At 42.2% G+C, this 17859-nt stretch overlaps 1 protein-coding gene across 1 annotated transcript in view; it reads left to right on the top strand.

The window, feature by feature from the left end:
* Positions 1–17859, top strand: part of LOC137259330 (selenocysteine insertion sequence-binding protein 2-like) — a 62322-nt gene that overhangs the window by 1661 nt on the left and 42802 nt on the right. Inside the window, exons 2-6 of the mRNA XM_067797013.1 lie at positions 5441–5610; positions 7232–7296; positions 7599–7915; positions 10160–10310; positions 11674–12422. Of these exons, the coding sequence (XP_067653114.1) occupies positions 5441–5610; positions 7232–7296; positions 7599–7915; positions 10160–10310; positions 11674–12422 (1452 nt within the window). The remainder of the gene's footprint in view (positions 1–5440; positions 5611–7231; positions 7297–7598; positions 7916–10159; positions 10311–11673; positions 12423–17859) is intronic.

The raw sequence follows: 17859 nt of genomic DNA, 5'->3' as shown, positions 1-17859 counted from the left end.
AATCATGGTGACATTATATTCTATGGTGACTAAGTGTTTGCCCTAGGCGTCATGACTTCCTGCTGTCATGAGAGGGAGTCATGGACATTTTTGGGGAGTCAGCTTCAGTATGGTACTTTCATCAAGACATCAACTGTGATTGCTTAATAATGATAGTTAAGTAAGACAGGTTAACTGACAAACAATAAGCTCAACAGTTTTTAACAGCAACAAACTTTGATCATCTGAACTTAAGACCCAGTTGCATTGTGTCAACAATGGTACAAGATTTTAAATTCACTGTGCATATGAGATTAATTTTTGCTTCAAATACGCAGGTTTTCTGTGTCAAACACTGACTGAATGTTCATACTGGATTGGAAAATCTCATTAATTGGCCTTGACATTAATGACAATTAATTTGACAGTGTTTAACTTTGCTTCATACCCCTGAAACTGCATGGAGGGTTTGCAGAAAATGTCAGTGTCATATACATCGAAGCTCTCTTAGCGCTAAGATAGTCATGTGTTAATGTTAATGTATGGCTCTTAGACAATCTTAGTGCTAAGAGAGCTTCGAAAATCTAGGCCCAGCTCTATTGCAGTTCTCTTCCTGGTATGTCTCTCACTGGTGTTGCAATACAATGATCACTCCCTTGTGTGGGGTATTGTACCATCATGTCTGACTAAAGCATGGAAGTATGACTTGCTGAGTTGTCTTGTATATTAGTAAGTTTTGGTAACTTGTGATGATATTAATGAGTGAAACAGCTCTTACCAACAACAAAATTAATATAAGTTTGCAAGATTGCAACACTGACAAAAAACGCTGTTCTAAAGCCTGCTCTATGTGCATCACTCATAACGGCAATCCATGTCTAAGTCAGCGAAAGTGAGTTTCTTCCCTGCTACTTCAGCAAGTGTTCAGCGTGAGCGTCTAGTCAACTGCAGAAAGATTGCTACCAGTAATCGTCCTCCATGGCCTGGTTAAGCGCTCTCCTCACTAAATGTGCAACGTGAACATCTAGTCGACTGTTAATAGGCTGGTACCAGTAATTGTCCTCCATGGCCTGGTTAAGTGAGTTCCTCACTAAATGTTCAGCGTGAATGTTTAGTCAACTGCAGAAAGATTGCTACCAGTAATCGTCCTCCATGGCCTGGTTAAGCGCTCTCCTCACTAAATGTGCAACGTGAACATCTAGTCGACTGTTAATAGGCTGGTACCAGTAATTGTCCTCCATGGCCTGGTTAAGTGAGTTCCTCACTAAATGTTCAGCGTGAATGTTTAGTCAACTGCAGAAAGATTGCTACCAGTAATCGTCCTCCATGGCCTGGTTAAGCGCTCTCCTCACTAAATGTGCAACGTGAACATCTAGTCGACTGTTAATAGGCTGGTACCAGTAATTGTCCTCCATGGCCTGGTTAAGTGAGTTCCTCACTAAATGTTCAGCGTGAATGTTTAGTCAACTGCAGATAGACTGCTACCAGTAATCGTCCTCCATGGCCTGGTTAAGCGCTCTCCTGACTAAATGTGCAACGTGAACATCTAGTCGACTGTAAATAGACTGGTACCAGTAATTGTCCTCCATGGCCTGGTTAAGCGAGTTCCTCACTAAATGTTCAGCGTGAATGTTTAGTCAACTGCAGATAGACTGCTACCAGTAATCGTCCTCCATGGCCTGGTTAAGCGCTCTCCTCACTAAATGTGCAACGTGAACATCTAGTCGACTGTAAATAGACTGGTACCAGTAATTGTCCTCCATGGCCTGGTTAAGCGCTCTCCTCACTAAATGTGCAACGTGAACATCAAGTCGACTGTAAATAGACTGGTACCAGTAAAGTTACAAATATCTGAGGCTTGTCGAGTTGCTAAAGTTACAAATATCCATAGCTTGTCGAGTTGATAAAGTTATAAAATATCTGAGGCTTGTCGAGTTGCTAAAGTTACAAATATCTGAGGCTTGTCGAGTTGCTAAAGTTTACAAATATCCATAGCTTGTCGAGTTGCTAAAGTTACAAATATCCATAGCTTGTCAAGTTGCTAAAGTTACAAATATCTGAGGCTTGTCGAGTTACTAAAGTTACAAATATCTGAGGCTTGTCGAGTTGCTAAAGTTACAAATATCCATAGCTTGTCGAGTTGATAAAGTCACAAATATCCATAGCTTGTCAAGTTGCTAAAGTTACAAATATCTGAGGCTTGTCGAGTTGCTAAAGTTACAAATATCTGAGGCTTGTCGAGTTGCTAAAGTTACAAATATCCATAGCTTGTCGAGTTGCTAAAGTTACAAAATATCTGAGGCTTGTCGAGTTGCTAAAGTTACAAATATCCATAGCTTGTCGAGTTGCTAAAGTTACAAATATCCATAGCTTGTCGAGTTGCTAAAGTTACAAATATCCATAGCTTGTCAAGTTGCTAAAGTTACAAATATCTGAGGCTTGTCGAGTTGCTAAAGTTACAAATATCTGAGGCTTGTCGAGTTGCTGAAGTTACAAATATCCATAGCTTGTCGAGTTGATAAAGTCACAAATATCCATAGCTTGTCAAGTTGCTAAAGTTACAAATATCTGAGGCTTGTCGAGTTGCTAAAGTTACAAATATCTGAGGCTTGTCGAGTTGCTAAAGTTACAAATATCTGAGGCTTGTCGAGTTGCTAAAGTTACAAAATATCTGAGGCTTGTCGAGTTGCTAAAGTTACAAATATCTGAGGCTTGTCGAGTTGCTAAAGTTACAAATATCCATAGCTTGTCGAGTTGCTAAAGTTACAAATATCCATAGCTTGTCAAGTTGCTAAAGTTACAAATATCTGAGGCTTGTCGAGTTACTAAAGTTACAAATATCTGAGGCTTGTCGAGTTGCTAAAGTTACAAATATCCATAGCTTGTCGAGTTGCTAAAGTTACAAATATCCATAGCTTGTCAAGTTGCTAAAGTTACAAATATCTGAGGCTTGTCGAGTTGCTAAAGTTACAAATATCTGAGGCTTGTCGAGTTGCTAAAGTTACAAATATCTGAGGCTTGTCGAGTTGCTAAAGTTACAAATATCTGAGGCTTGTCGAGTTGCTAAAGTTACAAATATCTGAGGCTTGCCGAGTTGCTAAAGTTACAAATATCTGAAGCTTGTCGAGTTGCTAAAGTTACAAAATATCTGAGGCTTGTCGAGTTGCTAAAGTTTACAAATATCCATAGCTTGTCGAGTTCATAAAGTTACAAATATCTGAGGCTTGTCGAGTTGCTAAAGTTACAAATATCTGAGGCTTGTCGAGTTGCTAAAGTTACAAATATCTGAGGCTTGTCGAGTTGCTAAAGTTACAAATATCTGAGGCTTGCCGAGTTGCTAAAGTTACAAATATCTGAAGCTTGTCGAGTTGCTAAAGTTACAAAATATCTGAGGCTTGTCGAGTTGCTAAAGTTTACAAATATCCATAGCTTGTCGAGTTCATAAAGTTACAAATATCTGAGGCTTGTCGAGTTGCTAAAGTTACAAATATCTGAGGCTTGTCGAGTTGATAAAGTCACAAATATCCATAGCTTATCGAGTTGATAAAGTTACAAATATTTGAGGCTTGTCGAGTTGCTAAAGTTACAAAATATCTGAGGCTTGTCGAGTTGCTAAAGTTTACAAATATCCATAGCTTGTCGAGTTCATAAAGTTACAAATATCTGAGGCTTGTCGAGTTGCTAAAGTTACAAATATCTGAGGCTTGTCGAGTTGATAAAGTTACAAATATCCATAGCTTGTCGAGTTGATGAAGTTACAAATATCTGAGGCTTGTCGAGTTGCTAAAGTTACAAATATCCATAGCTTGTCGAGAATATTTTTACCTGTATCAACAATTGTGGATATAACTGATATCAGTAGACATGCGAGTGAGATTCTGTTTATCATCGCAAATCATTCTTCATTAGGTTTCAATGCAAAATGTACATCTCTGAACACAGCACTGCCATTAGATTTACAGTGCAGCAATGTCATAGCATTGTGACATCATCAAATTCATGACGTCATAGCATTGTCAGGGCTTTGTGCAAATCTACTGTCAAAACGATGTCTCCTAGGAATGGTAGGATATATCGTCTGATCTCATACAAGCGATATCCATTGTGGAACACAGTTTGGATGATAAACTACGATATTTGCTGTATCATTAAATTTTTAGTGTCATTACCTTATCAAAATCAAGCTATGAATAAAGATTGAGTGTTCTATAAGCTGCCACAGAAAGACAGGTGAATATTATCTTTAATATGGAATGCCAAGTAGAAAGTCTTCTTAATGCAACACATGTATTTGGAATACATTCTCTCAGTAAGGTACAGATTCAAGTACCCATCTGAGTCCGGCAGGGAATCGCCAGCACAAAACATCAGCCATGTAATCCAGTCAGCGTCAGTGAAATATCCCAGTCCTGGTGTAATGTGTTACAATATTATCACGGTTTAAATGAACAGTCTGGAAGGCAGAAAAAGCAGGTTAAACATTTAACGAAACCACCTAATTCTCCCAGTTCAAGCTTACATGCAACGTAAAACACAACTTTGCAGATTCTGATATCTTTCAGTGTGAACTTACAATAACAAATGCTTCAAAATGGAAATTGAACATCAAGTTGAAAAATAACACAATGAAAAAACCCTGTGAAATGGGAGTTCAAACAATTCACTAATTTCATGCCAGCTGGGGTGAAAAGTGGTTTGAATAGCTGTGTGTGTTGTGCACATAGTGTATACACAGTCAGTAGGTGTGCGCAGCTTGAACATGTTGAAGCTGGATGTGTGTTTTATAAGGTCCTGCACAGTGTAATCTTGATTGTGTACACAAACAAGGAAACAATCTACTTCATACATAAAAAAAACAACATGTTGGTCGTGATAAGCAGCCTCTGTCACAGACAAAACTCAGTGTCTGTTTTATTGACGCCTATGTGTCGGCCTCTGTGTCTGCTAATGATGATATGCAAAACACAACTTCAGTCATTGACCACATGGAATTTGAAGTTAACACAAGATTGTACATCATAAACAAGGACCCCTGAGGATATTGTCAAATGAATCAGCCAATGAAAATCTTTCTTACACTTGAGCGATTGTCCATGCTGACTGGGTTCAGTATCCCAGGTGCTTTGTTTTGAGCATTGTAAACCGAGGTACAAACTATTTCATGATTGATTTTCAATTTTATAATTACTTTAATTTGTTTTTTCATATTCAGCACTATATATTATTGTCATGAATAAATAATAATTGTGTTTTAATTATGTATTTTTTTTATGAATCTAAGCTTTATATTAATATGCAATGTAGGTACATATGGATTTGTTTCTATCGATGCATATGCAGAGCAGCTGTTGGTGAATAGATATATTCGTGGTATTGTGATATACATCAGGAGACTATTGAGTCAGGATACCGATACTTAACTCTTCAGTCAGTGACAACCAATATGTATTGCTGGTTTCAGTCATCGTCCTTGTCAGTGGATGCGCCAATCTTCACCCCTGGTAGTTATGGTACCACTGTGGGCGTGGCCTCACCTACCACTGATGGACAGGTAGGAGGTGTGCCCCTAACAGAGGTCCCAGGTTACATCACAAGCTGCTTCCCCTTTATACAGCCCGATCAGGGACCAAGGTGAGTTCCCCTTTACACAGCCCGATCAGGGACCAAGGTAAGTTCCCCTTTACACAGCGCGATCAGGGACCAAGTTGAGCTCTCCTTTACACAGCCTGATCAGTGACCATAGTGAGTTCTTCTTTATACTGCCCGATCAGGGACCAAGGTGAGTTCTCCTTTACACAGTCCACTCAGGGACCATTGAGAGTTCCCCTTTACACAGCCCGATCAGGGGCCATTGAGAGTTCCCCTATACACAGCCCGATCATGGACCAAGGTGAGTTCCCCTTTACACAGCCCGATCAGGGACCAATTTGAGTTCCCCTTTACACAGCCCAATCAGGGACCAAGGTGAACTCTCCTTTACACAGTCTGATCAGTGACCATTGTGAGTTCTTCTTTATACTGCTCGATCAGGGACCAAGGTGAGTTCTAATTTACACAGTCCGATCAGGGACCATTGAGAGTTCCCCTTTACACAGCCCGATCAGGGGCCATTGAGAGTTACCCTTTACACAGCCGGTCATCGACCAAGGTGAGTTCCCCTTTACACACTCCGATCAAGGACCAAAATAAGTTCCCCTTTATGCAGCCCGATCAGGCACCAAGATGTGTTGACCTTTACATAGCTGCATCATGGACCAAGGTGAGTGTTTTGCAGTGGAATTTACGAAACGAAACGAAATTCCATTTATCCAACCCCAAATTTTATTTCCCCACAACTGTCTGTCTACAACAAACTAACGAGTGTAAGACACCACACACTGGCAATATCCCACTGAGGTCCGATTATGACCAACTAATTTCTAACATGTCAAACGTTCAACATCTAACACACAGACGTCACATAATCAGTGTCATAATTCTCCTAACCAAACCCTAATACTTTTTGCAGAATCACAAACTGTTCTTATATAAGACACATACATGGAAATCTTGTGCAGAAGTCCTTTCCACAAAGCGTAGTGCGTTTGCGAGCACAACACACTGTCCAAGAACAAAACATCCACTAACTAAACATGTCCGAATACGCATTCCACGAACCGTTCTTCAGTCCAGTGAGTTCCCCTTTAAACAGCCTGATCAGTGATCATTGTGAGTTCCCATTCATTCAGCCCAATCATGGTCCAATTTGAGTTCCTCTTTACACAGCAAGACCAGGGACCAAGGTGAGTTCACCTATAGATAGCTGGATCAGGGACCAAGGTGAGTTCCACGTTACATACCAAAACGTCGCATCATATGTAATAAAGAAGTTGTTACCCATAAAGAATCTTATCCTGTTATTCCCCTTTACACAGCCCGATGAGCCACGTGTCATCAATTCCCAGTATGTATATTGCGCAGATCGTTGTTCATGCTGTTGATTATAGAATTATCTCGTCCAGACTTGATTATTTAGAGACCACCACCATATGGCTGGAATATTGCTGAGTGCAGCATAAAACTTCACTCACTCACTCACCCACCCACCCACCCTTTCACTCACTCACTCACCCACCCACCCACCCTTTCACTCACTCACTCACTCACTCACTCACTCACTGGGTGGGAAAGAAATAGACATCTCATGGTTTTGAGACTCAGATATATTGTGCTCCTTGTGTCTGTTGCCTGACAAGTCTTGTTTGTGTTTCAGGGGGAATGGCAAGTGGGGAGCACCAGGTGGTGGGCGTGGGCGTGGCACCGGAAGGTCATTTACAGGTGACGATTTAAATTGCTTTCCACTTAGTGTTTTCAGTCTTAATGCTTTTGATGATGTTTATATGACAATATTATTTATCATGTCACATGTCACATAACTGTGTGACGTCGTTGTACTGCTTGACCTATTGTACTGTGTGACATGTTGTTGTCTTGTGTCACATGCTGTTTTGGTGTGTTTCTGTGTGACATGATATTTTACTGTATGACAATGTGTTACTGTGTTATCAGTTGTTGTCCTATGTCACATGATGTTTTACTGTGTGAAATGATGCTTTACTATGTCACGTTTTGCTGCGTAGGTCGAGGAGGCAAGTCACGAGGCCGGGGGATCGGCAACTCTTCATACCCTAGTCAGCACTGGTCGACCAATGTACAGGGCTACATGCCACCTGTCCAGACCATGCAAGGGATGACCTTCGATGGGGGCACGGCGACGGGCCTGGGGGACGGCTTGCTACCTACCCCTTTGTTTACACCCAGCTTCAGGCAGCCAGGGATGAATGGCTACAATAATTATGGAATGTATGGTATAAGCTCAATACATCCACAGATTGCTGCACCATCTACATGGAATAACTTTCCTGCATCACATGGAAACAAGGTATCATCTAATCTGGTAAGTTACCAAGATGGCCGCTCCAAAGTCGACTTACTGCTAGGACTGTCTTCTGTCTATCTTAAAGTTTAGCAGGTACGATCATTTAGTACTAGATCTATACAAACTGTTGGTAATGTATAATAGTTAGTGGTAATATACTTTAGTTATGAACAGCTAAGAGTTACAACCATCTTTGGCCAGTAGTACTAGTAATGTATGGGAGTTACGAACAGCTAAGAGTTACGACCATCGTTTTCCAGTAGTAATGTATGGGAGTTTACGAACAGCTAAGAGTTACGACCATCGTTTTCCAGTAGTAATGTAAGGGAGTTTACGAACAGCTAAGAGTTACGATCATCGTTTTCCAGTAGTAATGTATGGGAGTTTACGAACAGCTAAGAGTTACGACCATCGTTTTCCAGTAGTAATGTATGGGAGTTACGAACATCTAACAGTTACGATCATCGTTGGGCAGTAGCAATGTATGGGAGTTACGATCATCGTTGGCCAGTAGTAATGTATGGGAGTTTACGAACAGCTAAGAGTTACGATCATCGTTTTCCAGTAGTAATGTATGGGAGTTACGAACATCTAACAGTTACGATCGTCGTTGGGCAGTAGCAATGTATGGGAGTTACGAACATCTAACAGTTACGATCATCGTTGGCCAGTAGTAATGTATGGGAGTTTACGAACAGCTAAGAGTTACGATCATCGTTTTCCAGTAGTAATGTATGGGAGTTATGAACATCTAACAGTTACGATCATCGTTGGGCAGTAGCAATGTATGGGAGTTACGAACATCTAAGAGTTCAGAACATCGTTGGCCAGTAGTACGAACATCTATGAGTTACGACCATCATTGGCCAGCAGTAGTGTACGGCAGTTACGAACGCCTAAGAGTTACTACCATCGTTGGCCAGCAATAAGGTATGGGAGTGTTATGACCATTGTAAGCCAGTGCTAATGTATGGGAGATACAAACATTGAAGGGCTACGACCATTTTGCTATTTATAACCAAACACTGAACAGGATATAGCAGAGAACCAACATAAACTGCGTCTTGAACAGTTTCTCGTAGTGTTTGCACATTTTTACATCAAGATAACTTGTGATGTACAGTCGAACCCCACATATCCGGAAACCCCGCCTTCTGGATGATTTTTATGTGAAACGAAACTTACGTTCATTAATTGTACTCACTTAACCAGACCCCACGCTTCCGGACCTTGACGGCGAATTTTCAAACCATTCCTATAGATTTCCATTAAAAAATGATCCAGACGGGGAGATATGTGCTACATGCATGTGTATGTGTCACGTCACTATCATTTACTGCTTGACTAGATGATTTCACTCTTAATCTATCGGAAGGCATTTGATGTGAATTGATTAATAAGCCATTAGGATTTGATGGCTGTGGGAACATCTCATCAGTAACAAAAACACATGTTAAGTAGGATTAAGGTAAACTGCAGTGTAATTGTACTGTATATAACACTTCTAAATCGACTCCTACTATCTGTCATGATGCAAGTTAAAAATAGTCACATGATCTAAGTCATGTGATCCCGTCAGGAATTTTCATTTCTGCAGACAGCATAAGTTTGACGCGATGTTATATGTTTTTACAGCATTTATGATTAAAAAATAGAGTATGCAATTGGTAAAATAGAGACCTTTTTTCATCGATTTATGTTTTTCATCTAACTTACCACCTAAAGCTCCATGCACTACATGATTAAGTACGAGACAACCTGACAAATGGTAACCTGTGTTCCGCCCTCTGTACACTTATATGTTATGATGAGTCGCTGTTATTCCTATTGACTGTTGATTTATTGATATACGTACATGAAAATGTTTTACTTTCATTGAATGTTCACATTGTGCTTGTTTCATCCAGTTAACTGGACGTCTCGCTATCCAGACAATTTTCAAGTGAAACCAAAACGTCCGGATAAACGGGGTTCAACTGTATACTGAGATACAGTAGCTGGAAAGTGATGTATTTTGTCATTAGCCCTGTGTTGTTACACTTTATTGCAGTGTGTTTTCACCGCTAGTCATGTCAATCGCACAAGTTATGCAATGACCATATCTAGTTTGAAGCCATAGCAACTGCTGCACCAGCAGCAGATGGTTTCAGCAACATCGTGGACCACCATGTACAAATTCAAGAAATGTCTGCAATAATGACAAGGTGCCATATTGCTCTGTTACACTGGCATGTTTAACCTAAAGCCTGTTCCATCTTTCAGAAAACCAAGCAGGTTGACTCCAGGAACTACACATCAGCACAGAACCATGAAAAAACATGGCCACCCAGTTCATTTGTTCGTTGTCATGATGACAGTAAATCTAGATCAAGACCCCGGACAATCATTTGTAAAGATATTTCTGTTCAAACAGGTAATCATCAGTTGTGTCCTCAGAATAATTGATCTTTTGCTAAAATTCACATGTTCACATGAGGAATTCATGGTTTTAAGTCTGAAGTCGACTGGAATTATGTTTGTATAGTTAATGTTTTCTTTATTTAACATATTGTTTTATACAGTTCCTTTTTGAGTGTGGGGGGGGAGTTGGAGGGGCCAGGTGTATGGGGCGGGTGTTGCTAAGGTAAGATTCTGGGACTGGCACAGAAGTATAGCTTGCAAGTAACTGCAACTGGTCACACTTCTGGTCCTACTTCTGGTCTCACCTCTGGTCCCACTGCTTATCCCACTGCTGACCCCACTGCTGGTCTCACTGCTGGTCTCACCTCTGGTTCCACTGCTGGTCTCACTGCTGGTCCCACTGCTGGTCTCACTGCTGGTCCCACTACTGGTCCCACTGCTGGCTCCACCGCTTGTGCCGCTGCTGGCCCCACTGCTGGTGCTGCTGCTGGCTCCACTGCTGTCTCTACAGCTGGTGCCGCTGCTGGTCCCACTGCTGGCTCCACTGCTGGTGCCGCTGCTTGTCCCACTGCTGGCTCCACTGCTGGCCCCACTGCTGATGCGGCTGCTGTCCCTACTGCCGGTCTCACTGCTCCGCTATTTAGGAGTTTAACTGTAAATAGTCTGCACACGTGTGCATTTAAACCTGAGTTGCAGAAAGTTAACTGTAAAATACACTTTTTGACGAAAGTTTGCTGTCTGAACCATGAATGCCATCTTCCAGCTTCTCCTGTGACATGAAGGTAACAATGACCTCCATCCAGTTGCAGATCTCCACTCTACTTGGATGTGGAAAGAACCAGCTTGTGTCAGGGATGCTAGGCCCGTATACTCAGGCATGAGTTGACTGGGACTGCAGCGATTTGGTTCAACGAAAATCAAATCTGACACTTGCTTTTGATTTTCAATCACTGTTATCACTATTTCGTTTGATATCTGAATACCTGTTTGAATTATTTCTATTCAGTCAGAACGTAAATTTGACTCCTACCCGAACAGTTTCGATTGCTGGAATAAGGCGAAACATGATTCATTGAAAGAAAGCGGGCTAATTATCTAATGGGAACTGTCATTAGAAAGACATTGACAAGTGGAAGTTGATGGATTTGACGTTCTTAAAGTTGACTTGCAACCAGAATGAATTCGAATATTTTAACTTGTATGAAGAATTGAATAAAAAATGATCAAATCATGCAATATAGAAAATCGCTGAATCATTGCAGCCCTGATATTAACCATTGTGTCATGTGATCAGGGAATGGAGGTGAAGGAAGATCTGGTCTGGTATATCATCCTCCCTCCCTCACTTACTCAAGCATTAACCATCGTTGTTTCAGATTTCTCTGACGAGCTTGCTGCCTTGACCTTATCCCAAAGACCAAATGCCTTGTACACTGTTTCTCACTCATGGAAAAGGAAAGAGAAAAAGAGTTCCGATTCCAACATTGTGTCTTACACATCTGACTCGGAGGTGGACTCTGACAGTGGGTATAGTAGTCCCTTACATCGGAGAAATGTTCGTTCCAATGGAACTGATCCTGTTGGTCCATTGTTACTCCCTACGCAGCCAGAGCCTGAACATGGGCGCAACTTGTTTGGACGTAACCATAGCACCAAGTCACCTCATATTGGGCAGCAGTTGACTTACGCAACAATTGCTCAACAAAACCCTGGCACTCGGAGAATGTTAAGTTACAGTGATGTTGCTGCATCTCAACTAATCGCCACCTGTGATAACACAAACCTACCTTCTCAATGCCTTGCTACTGTGATACCTGTAAATAATGAATCAGACGTTAACGAGGGCGTGCAGAAGGCGGAAGGAGGGAAGAGACGTCGAAGAAGGAGAAACAGGAAGAGGAAAAAAAAGACACAAGAGGACGGGGGACAAAGTGATGGATTGTCTGTGACCGGGAGGACGTTCTCAAGCTCAAATGTGTCACGAACTTCGGATGTTACCTTACATTTTGAGGATGATAGTGAATTCCCGGATCTGTACCCAAGCAACGTGGAATCTGGTCAGGAGCGGGATGTGGATATTATCTCACGCCAGAGCTCCATATCTTACAGTCAAATCCTTAAGTCGGTAAGAACAGTTTCCATTTCTTATCATAACATCATGGCATTCCTGCAACCCATATCTGTTACCTTTACATAATGCTTACAATGAAGGACTGTTGGTCTTGTTTGATACTAGATGAGTCCTGGATGCCATGTATGAATGTAGTGCCGACCAGTATCTGTTACACAAACTTCAGGCCTTGCACAAGTGAGTGCCTTGCTGTCAGGTTTTAAAATTCAGACTTTCTTCTGTGTATATACCTTTTGTCACTGCTTCATTGTGGGTGTTGACAGTTGCACTGTTTGTCAAGATGGGGCCAAAAGTTTGATGAAGGTTGATGTGAGTTTAATTTCATTTCGCACTCAGCAGTAATCCATCTATATGCTGGTGGTCTGTAAATAATCAAGTCTAAGGTTAATGTGAATATATGTCCACAAAGTGTCCAGTATGTCTTAACACTAGTTTTAACGGTACATACAGAGCCTAACATTGTGGTGAACCTGTTTAAGGAAGTTTACCTGACAACTTAAGTAGGTTCAATCAGGTACAGGACCTGCCTCACTGAGGGTTCATACAAGAATGTGCATCAGGTGCATATCCTGTCTCACTGGGGGCTCCTACAAGAATGTGTATCAAGTGCATATCCTGTCTCACTGAGGGTTCATACAAGAATGTGTATCAGGTGCATATCCTGTCTCACTGGGGGCTCCTACAAGAATGTGTATCAGGTGCATATCCTGTCTCACTGGGGGCTCCTACAAGAATGTGTATCAGGTGCATATCCTCTCTCACTGAGGGTTCATACAAGAATGTGTATCAGGTGCATATCCTGTCTCACTGGGGGCTCCTACAAGAATGTGTATCAGGTGCATATCCTGTCTCACTGGGGGTTCATACAAGAATGTGTATCAGGTGCATATCCTGTCTCACTGGGGGCTCCTACAAGAATGTGTATCAGGTGCATATCCTGTCTCACTGAGGGTTAATACAAGAATGTGTATCAGGTGCATATCCTGTCTCACTGGGGGTTCCTACAAAAATGTGTATCAGGTGCATATCCTGTCTCACTGAGGGTTCCTACAAGAATGTGTATCAGGTGCATATCCTGTCTCACTGAGGGTTCATACAAGAATGTGTATCAGCTCATATATCCTGTCTCACTGTGGGTTCATACAAGAATGTGCATCAGGTGCATATCCTGTCTCACTGAGGGTTCATACAAGAATGTGAATCAGGTGCATATCCTGTCTAACTGGGGGCTCCTACAAGAATGTGTATCAGGTGCATATCCTGTCTCACTGGGGGCTCCTACAAGAATGTGTATCAGGTGCATATCCTGTCTCACTGAGGGTTCATACAAGAATGTGTATCAGGTGCATATCCTGTCTCACTGAGGGTTCATACAAGAATGTGTATCAGGTGCATATCCTGTCTCACTGGGGGTTCATACAAGAATGTGTATCAGGTGCATATCCTGTCTCACTGGGGGCTCCTACAAGAATGTATATCAGGTGCATATCCTGTCTCACTGAGGGTTCATACAAGAATGTGTATCAGGTGCATATCCTGTCTCACTGAGGGTTCCTACAAAAATGTGTATCAGGTGCATATCCTGTCTCACTGGGGGTTCCTACAAGAATGTGTATCAGGTGCATATCCTGTCTCACTGAGGGTTCATACAAGAATGTGTATCAGGTACATATCCTGTCTCACTGTGGGTTCATACAAGAATGTGCATCAGGTGCATATCCTGTCTCACTGAGGGTTCATACAAGAATGTGCATCAGGTGCATATCCTGTCTTACTGGGGGCTCCTACAAGAATGTGTATCAGGTGCATATCCTGTCTCACTGAGGGTTCATACAAGAATGTGTATCAGGTGCATATCCTGTCTCACTGGGGGCTCCTACAAAATGTGTATCAGGTGCATATCCTGTCTCACTGGGGGCTCCTACAAAATGTGTATCAGGTGCATATCCTGTCTCACTGAGGGTTCCTACAAGAATGTGTATCAGGTGCATATCCTGTCTCACTGGGGGTTCCTACAAAAATGTGTATCAGGTGCATATCCTGTCTCACTGAGGGTTCCTACAAGAATGTGCATCAGGTGCATATCCTGTCTCACTGAGGGTTCATACAAGAATGTGCATCAGGTGCATATCCTGTCTCACTGAGGGCTCCTACAAGAATGTGTATGAGGTGCATATCCTGTCTCACTGAGTTTTCATACAAGAATGTGCATCAGGTGCATATCCTGTCTCACTGGGGGCTCCTACAAAATATGTATCAGGTGCATATCCTGTCTCTCTGAGGGCTCCTACAAGAATGTGTATCAGGTGCATATCCTGTCACACTGGGGGTTCCTACAAGAATGTGTATCAGGTGCATATCCTGTCTCACTGGGGGCTCCTACAAGAATGTGTATCAGGTGCATATCCTGTCTCACTGGGGGTTCCTACAAGAATGTGTATCAGGTGCATATCCTGTCTCACTGAGGGTTCATACAAGAATGTGTATCAGGTGCATATCCTGTCTCACTGGGGGTTCCTACAAGAATGTGTATCAGGTGCATATCCTGTCTCACTGAGGGTTCATACAAGAATGTGTATCAGGTGCATATCCTGTCTCACTGAGGGTTCATACAAGAATATGTATCAGGTGCATATCCTGTCTCACTGGGGGCTCCTACAAGAATGTGTATCAGGTGCATATCCTGTCTCACTGAGGGTTCCTACAAGAATGTGTATCAGGTGCATATCCTGTCTCACTGAGGGTTCATACAAGAATGTGTATCAGTAGTATAGGGAATGACAGTTCTGGACCACTTTCAAGAAATGTCTCTAGAAAGCCTTATTTACTAAATAAGGCTTTGGTTGGGTCATTAGCTCTTGCTACTATTACCCCTACTACAAAAAAGTTGGCGGTAATTACTATGCCTACTTTGTGTTGGTAGGAGGTAACACTGTGCCGTACGGTACGATCAATAATTCTTCTCTTACAAACCCCCTACCCGGCCCATCCCTCAAGTAGTACAAGTTAGGTTCGTCGGCTTTCATATCCACGTTATCTATGTTGTAAGTTTTGACTGACCATATAGGATCGGTGGCTCGCTTACGGCTATCGCCCTCGTGTTCCCCTATGTCATGTTTATATCGATGAAACAGTTTAACGTGAACCGCCTACGATCTCTTTGGTGTTCATAATAAAGGCTTGCTGGGCTTTTTGTATCCCCTGTTCTATGTACTTTTTTTTCTCGTCCTCGCTGATAGCAGACTTACGAGACTTGGATCGAATATCTTGTTTCATTCCGTTATATTTTGTGAGTTCAGAGAGGATTGAACGAAACTCCTCTTCTGAGATCTTACTATCAGAGAGTGCCGTGGAAATACGCTCACTCACTGTGTTGAGCTTTGCTTCGGCCAGAACCCTGATCTCGTCGTGTTTCAATGCCTTACGATGAAGTCTGCGTGATACTAACTTAAGTGCCAACCCTAACACCCCTGCCACCCCAGCTGTTATTTCAATACCTAGCACTATAGGTGCAGCCACGATGGTAGCTAACAACCCAACGCCTGCCGCCCCTAGTCCCATGCTGGTTGCCATAAGGGTAGTGTCAGCCCCGTCCACGATATTGAAAGCTCTATTATATTTTTTACATAGTGCTTTCCGCGTGTCACGGTCTTGTTCTAGTTGACGTTTCACATCACATAACTGCCTCAAGCGGAACCCATCTACGGTTTCCAGCGTCTTCGCTACTTCCTCTACGACTGGGTACAGACCCATCTATAATATATATTTTGAAAAATATTTTAATTGGGTTTCAGTTAATATTTCACGAATGAATTTGAAGCCTACAAGGGATAGATTATGATTAATGATAATAGGTGAGAGGCCAATAGACTTTTCTGTTGTAATAAAAACCCCAGGGAGGCTTATTAAGCGGTTTATAGGACCCGTGGTATCCCGTTGTATAACAATACGGCAATATTGACCTGCGTGTTCGTTATACCAGTGTATTGTCAACCCGGGTAAAATTTGGCGTCCTTTCGAGGAGTTTTCCTGGTTAAAATACGTAAAGACGACTTCTATGATGATTGTGTAGAGGTAGTTTATTTGATCAAGATGCTCCTTGGGTAAAAAAAACTTTCTGCTAAATGTTAATTTACTTTCTGTGCCAGAACTTAACCCACTTTTTTCTCCAATATGAGAATCTATCGAGACTGTTGCTTTATTCTCCGTAATGAAATCCCCGGGCCAGATACCGTTATTCCTAATCTTAGAGATGTGCCCCCACTTTTCTTCTTTTAATGTGATATAAGGTGAGGCGAGTGTTAAGTTGATCAGCCATTTGGGCTCTTTTAAATCTGATAACGACACCCGTCTGTACACGTTGTCTTTGAAGTGCAGGATATATAATTCATCTTCCTCACCAGGCTGATCGAATCCCTCCGTATCTCCTAGGTCGTTAAGTGTAGTGTTGGGACGATGACTGGTCATTATTATACTATTACGATATAATTTCCAACTGGTTTTCTGATAATAATTCATGGGTTAACTTCATACCCATGAAGTGTATGTTGTCAGGCAGGAAGATATTGGTTAGTGATATCTTATTTTCCACGATCACGTTGACCCCCTGCAGACTGGTCTTGGAGTCGACACCCACCCGCACGTAAACATTGCAAACTTGATATTGATGTTGTTTGCCCCACCCGAGTTTGATCCCCTTCACGATCTCGACATCATTCCCCGATGGTTCCCCTAGGTAGACTTTGATGATCAGTGTTCCGTTTGCCGGTAGACTCTCTAGTACCTTGACCACGCCTTCGAATTCAGACACCAACTGCAATTTCACGTTTTGTATGGCCGGTTTACTCGATAGCATGTGGGCTGCTATATTGTTGACGGGGCTGACGACTACGCTACGTCTCTGAGTTGGGACGTAAGCCACGAGCAGGATTCCATTGTTCACGACTTTGTTTAGGTGGTTGTCTTTGTTATCCGTGAACACGTAAGGGGAGACGAGTCTAATATTGATCAACCAGTCGTCGTTATCGGGTAACAACACTCACTTGTCATCTTCGGTGAAGACGAGCATATGTGGTTTGTTTCGGGCGACGGTAGTGCTCTCAACATCGTCTAAGTCGAACAGTTTACCACCGAACGATGGGTATATTATCCAATTATTATCACCGGTGTTGACAAGGGCGTACTTAGTGTTGACTGTTGCTCTTGTGGTATCTATCATATCACTTAGGGTTCCACCGGAGGGGATTTCAAAGCGTTTGTAAATGTTGTTTTTCAGTTGCAAGGCGTACGATTTACCATCTACTCCGGGAACGTCGAAACCGCGCGTGTCTCCAAGGTCGGAGATCCCGATATTGACGCATTTTTTCACTCCGGGGCCTTGGGCGCTGGTCATTTTACATGAAGCGTTAAGCTGAGGTATCCTATATTTACA

The sequence above is a fragment of the Haliotis asinina genome, chromosome 13, assembly GCF_037392515.1.
Source record: "Haliotis asinina isolate JCU_RB_2024 chromosome 13, JCU_Hal_asi_v2, whole genome shotgun sequence".
Lineage (NCBI taxonomy): Eukaryota > Metazoa > Mollusca > Gastropoda > Lepetellida > Haliotidae > Haliotis > Haliotis asinina.
The sequence above is the reverse complement of the archived record's forward strand: the minus strand, read 5'-3'. Positions and strand labels throughout refer to the sequence as shown.